This window comes from Lactuca virosa, chromosome 8, assembly GCF_052849685.1.
Source record: "Lactuca virosa cultivar CGN04683 chromosome 8, Lactuca_virosa_CGN04683_v6, whole genome shotgun sequence".
Taxonomy (NCBI): domain Eukaryota; kingdom Viridiplantae; phylum Streptophyta; class Magnoliopsida; order Asterales; family Asteraceae; genus Lactuca; species Lactuca virosa.
In genome coordinates this window covers 72,706,787-72,712,272 of record NC_136433.1, presented here as the reverse complement: position 1 = coordinate 72,712,272, position 5,486 = coordinate 72,706,787, and the positions used below count along the sequence as shown (strand labels likewise).

At 33.1% G+C, this 5,486-nt stretch overlaps 1 protein-coding gene across 1 annotated transcript; it reads right to left on the bottom strand.

Moving 5' to 3' along the window:
* Window positions 1-2,772: 2,772 nt before the first annotated feature.
* LOC145132888 (heavy metal-associated isoprenylated plant protein 20-like) lies at window positions 2,773-4,321 on the bottom strand. Its single transcript, XM_079067840.1, has 3 exons — window positions 4,154-4,321; window positions 3,980-4,055; window positions 2,773-3,226 (listed from the first exon to the last, which is right to left on the bottom strand). Exons 1-3 carry the CDS (start codon window positions 4,226-4,228, stop codon window positions 2,934-2,936), a joined length of 444 nt encoding a protein of 147 aa, XP_078923966.1. The 5' UTR covers window positions 4,229-4,321; the 3' UTR covers window positions 2,773-2,933.
* Window positions 4,322-5,486: the final 1,165 nt, after the last annotated feature.

Here is a 5,486-nt window from a genome sequence, read left to right as displayed (position 1 = left end):
AGTCACAAACATCACTTTTCCCGTTTTACCCATTTGACTCCAACACAAACCAAGGGCTTGGATCATATAACCAATATTATCAACATTCAATAGGGTCTAAACCCTATTCCCTTGAATCCCAAGGCCTTTACTTGATCAATTTATTGTCCACAATCCCGAAATAAGAAACTTCTCGAAACATGATGTTAGAGATTGCATTGTCAGCGTAGAAAAGATGTGAAATAATGTGGCCTTGGTTGGGAGTTGCCAAACCGTGAAAAATCCCAAGTGACTGAGCTTTAATCATAACAATGTGAAGAGCCTCCATGAAGATGATGAAGAGAAATGGAGAGAGAGAGTCGCCTCTCCTAACACCTTTTTGGACTTCGAATCCTTTGTTGCCACCTCGTGGTGATATCCCATCATGTCGTCGCCGCCAAGTTTCACAAAATTTAAGCATAAGGATTTATACTTGAAAATCGGATGTTACAGGTCATTTTGATTTATTGTTCATGTGATTAAATGATATCAAATATCATGGGAAAAATAATTTAATGTAACAAAAGTTTAAACAATAACCATACTTAAAATTAATTGATTAAAATTAATTGATGTTTCTATATGTTTATACATTAGTCACACCTAAAAAATGAACATTATGCGACTATACCACAATTACAACCACAATTCGCAAATAATATTTGTGTCTAAATTATAAACAATAGTCGGACATAAGAATATTTGTATGATTTAAAAGTAGAAAATTCCCAATTTATTCGACGTAATGCTTGATTACATCAAAACTTTTGCCACGTTTTTCTTAAATTGATGTGACTAAAAACTCAATAAACAATCATTTATGTAACTAAATAATAGCTACGGCCACACTAACAATTAACTTGTGGTCGTTGTATGAGAAATAGTAACAATCAAAAAACAATTGCGTGTCTATAAAATGTTTATAACCACATTTAATGGACAAAATCATTGATTACAACAACCCTATCCATATTTTTCTTAAATCGATATGACTAAAACTCAATAAACAATATTTTTTGAGAATGAATGATAGCTACCACCGCACTACCAATAAATTCATGTGACGGTTGCATGAGCAATAATCACAATAAAAAACGCTTGTGTGTCTAGAAAACGTTTATAGCGACAATTAATAGACGGAATCCTTGATTATGATAAGAAATGTTGGTATCATTTAGTCACTGTTTTATGATACGGTCACACTTTTTCAATCACTACGGCCACTAAATTCTTATGTGGCCGTATGATACCAAAAAATACATGACTTTTCGTCGCACGTGAGTTGAAAAAATAACGTGTGGCTAACGACATATGGTCACACTTTTGTGGTGTGGCCATTGTCCTTTTTTGTACTAGTGAACAAGGAACTTGAAATCATCAAGAGGTCAAGTGAAAAATTCGATTTTGTCAAAAGGTTAGTAAACTAATCCCTTTCTTTAGTTTATATTGTTGGTTTTGAAAGTATGTTGTCATAATAATAAAACCTAGATCTTAGGGTGTATGTACACCTAGAGCTTATTATGAATGATTCCATTGCCTAATATTCGTGTATAGATGTCTAGTAAACTCATCAATAACTTCCATTGATACGTTAATATAACTATTGTAAAAAATGTACATGCCTTTAAATACGTTGCGTATGAGTTTGTATCCGGTGTACGGTGTATCTGTGTATAATGTTAGTATGTGATTTATAATTATCACTGCTTTTTCATTTGTAACAATGTATAAGATTTACAAAAGTTCACTAAAATGACCATTAATGAGTTTTTTGTTTATAGCAACGTACTTTCAACAAAAATTATTGCTTAAACACCCGTTGCTGGCTTGCTGCAACGCGGGGGCTTAAAGTCCTGGTTAGTGCACATTTATAGAAAACCGTAACACAAGTATTTACAGTTGTTGAGTCTGACAAAGAGAGTTTAATCCACTTTGAAGGAGATACCCTCTCTGTCTCCACTGTTACACCACGGATGGTTGACCCACTAATAAAATAGTTTTCTTTAAGACATTTAGGTAGTCATAAAAAACTTTTACAACATTTTCACTCTATTCGTGAGTGTGTTGAAAGAGGTGATGTAGTGGTAAGACATGTTGGCACAAATAAATGAACAAAGAGCTTATTTCTTGACAAAGTCAATGGGTAGAGTCAAGTTTGAAAACATGAGAAAGTTGCTTGGAGTCGAAGAGATAAAAAGTTTCTGAATGACAAAAGAGAATGTAGGTGTAATTCAATATATAAGGAAAGGTAGTACTTGAGTCCAATTAGTAAGTTTTTACTTGGTCAACAAGTTTAGTTATCTGTTTAATTTCGTATCCTATAAATAGCTATAACTTGCTTTGTTTTACTTGGTCAACAAGTTTAGGTATCTGTTTAATTTTCGGTTCCCTGTGTGTGTTTTTTTGTTTCCTTCCTGATCATAACAGAGGGTTGAAGAGAGACTAGACCCACAAAAATCCAGAGTTATGCTGACCATGAACCCTGACCATGGTGGGTTCAAAGGGGCTATCATACTGGACGTGGTACATGGAAATGATTTCAATAATTGCATGATAGATCACAAGACAAATGGTTTTGATACTTTCTTTGTAGTCATCCAATTAAATTCCCCGGAATAACACACTTCCGATAGAAGCGATGGTTAAAATTTAAATCACCTTCCCCACCACACTTCTCCAGATATATATAAAGCCATCGACTTATTCTGCCATCTTAACATGTCAAATTGATAAACCCCACATTCCGAATTACAATTATTTAACACTCTAATTGTGTATTACGTATTAATATATTCAACATTATAACCATGATAATCAAAGTTTATTAATTAATAGCGTACAAGAAACTATGAAGTTCTACGTATTCCATCACTTACACTAACTCAAGAATGCTACCTGGTATGACAAGGTGTCATTCACATAATCGAACATGCATTTGGATTTTCGTCACTGAAAAGAGTAGTTAGCCTCTCGGTGGGATTATTAGGACTAAGAAATGCTTGAGGAACGTCCCTAACATAGCCTGAAGGGGCTTTTTTGTCATAAGCTTGAGGAGCATAAGGGTAATAGACAAGATTATAGGGTACATATGGCCACATTTCAGCTTTCTTTCCGGTGTTCTGGACTTTCTTCAAGACTTTTTTTGGTTCCACATAACCTGTCACTGTTACCCTGCTTTGTTTTCGGTTTACATCCACCGTTTTCACGCCTACATGAAATGAAACAAATTAAACAGTGCATGGTCAATAATGATTAATCTGTCAAATCATAAGTTTGATAAGATTGGAACTCAAGCAAACTTATAAAATGAGTTGAAATATAATAATTTACTAATTATTTATAATATTATATTTTGCCAAACTTGGTAGCTAAGAATTAAATATTGAAGGATAATTACAGCACTTAATATAAGATCTATGGTTAAAGAGACTTCAACGTAATTCCCATACGACAAAATAAATAGATTGATGACGAATGGTGTTAAAGTTTATGGAAATTGTTATTTGGAGTTAATACATGAAATTTTATATTTTGACGAACACCGATACACTTTCATCCTACAACGTATCTGTGGAGAGAGAAACTTCACACCGTTATCGGAAATCACATCTTGAAGTTTAATAAGCCCATCGTTAAAAGATTAATTAGTACTGATTAATTCGGCCAAAGGATGACTTACATCTTAAAGTTTAATCAACTTCTCCATGCCAATTAATTTCAAGAAATTCGTTTCATCTACTTCACTTGTTTGCATGGTTATATTCACCATTTAATTAAATCTGCCAAAAGGTATGGATTATCATAGTTTGTTTGAATGGGTTTATTTCCTTAATTTTCATGCATAGATATGTCGTGAAAACATCGAGAGAGAGAGAGAGAGAGAGAGAGAGAGAGAGAGAGAGAGAGAGAGAGAGAGAGAGAGAGAGAGAGAGAGAGAGAGAGAGAGAGAGAGAGAGAGGACCTGATAACGAAGAAACAGCATTCTTTACTCTCCTTTCGCAGCCATCACAGTCCATCTTCACCTTAATATCAACCGTCTAAAACAACGAAAAAACCAGTTTAAGCAAATCTTGAAATACACACATTGATATAAAGAAACCATACACAAATAAAAGAAAGCAGGGGGAAGAGATACCTCAAAAGTTTTGCGTTTGCCTTTTCTTGTAATGGTCACAGCACAGAGGTCCGAGATATGATCCAAATAACCCATATCCAATCCAATTCTTCTATATTGATTAATCACCACACCTTAAGTTAAAAGCTTAGAGAACTGTGTACATGTGTTTCATGGAAGTAGAAGGGTTTAAGGTCTAGTATGAAGAAGGAAAGGACCCTTTGAATTGATATTTAAAGAAAAGAAAGGATGGAACAGTAAGGTATGGAGAGCAAGTAGTTGTCAACAAGCTGTGATAATTGAAATCTACCATATTTTATTATTAAATTTCGTACTTAGATTTCGTAGATCACAGGAAGTACATAACTTGATATTCAAGAAATCGATAATTGAATTCAAAGCTAGTACAAAGCTTAATCAAGACTACGATATTATTTTGTCATCGATCAACTGTTGTTACAAAATACAATATTTTTACTTCGAATTCAATTTTTATACATATTATTTAAAGAATGAAAAAAAAACAAAACAAATACTAAGGAACAGGAAATGATTAATCCAATGATGAGTGCCAATACGAAGACTAAAATCTATGTGTTGTGACCCACTCTTCTAAACCAATATCAATCATTGAGGCAAACGGACATTTTCTGTAATTCCGTGTTAACTTCTGTTTGTGGGCTGTTTTAAATTAATTTAATTTTCCAACACATAAAAAACCTGAACTCAATACTTATAAAGTTTTATGATGAAACTAATCAGTAAATCTATAACAATAGCAATCATGTGCTCTTTCTAGTAGTACGTATATATCTTCTATGTGCCTTTTGCTAGTCGTTTATTTCTCCATTTGTATCAAATATTTCCGCCGTTCATGAAAAAGAAATTATAATAGTTGTTATAATCAATTATTTTGTCTGTTTTATAGAAAAAAAAAACATCTAAACGAAGATAAAATGACTGAAAGTCTAGTTAATTAAACTAAGTGATGCCCATGTAATTAAATGTTAGTTGATGCCCATGTCAATGTTTTTTTTAGAAACAGTCACATTATATAAAAACTCTAGCAAGGAACTAGAGAAAACAAAAACAATTACATCAAGTTATAGGTTGTTGGAGCCAACTAGCTCAATTTTTGGAACAATTAACATTCCTATTAGAAAGAAAACCAAATAAAAGAAAACGCCTTTATCTCATCAACAATTTGATTCCTCCGAATCTTCTTTCCGTCAAAATCTTGATTGTTTCGAAAACGCCACATATACCAAAGAGTAGTGCAAACAATAGCATCAATGACACCTTTTTTGCAGAAAAGGAAGACATCAATAGCTTCAAACAACTCAATAATGGAATC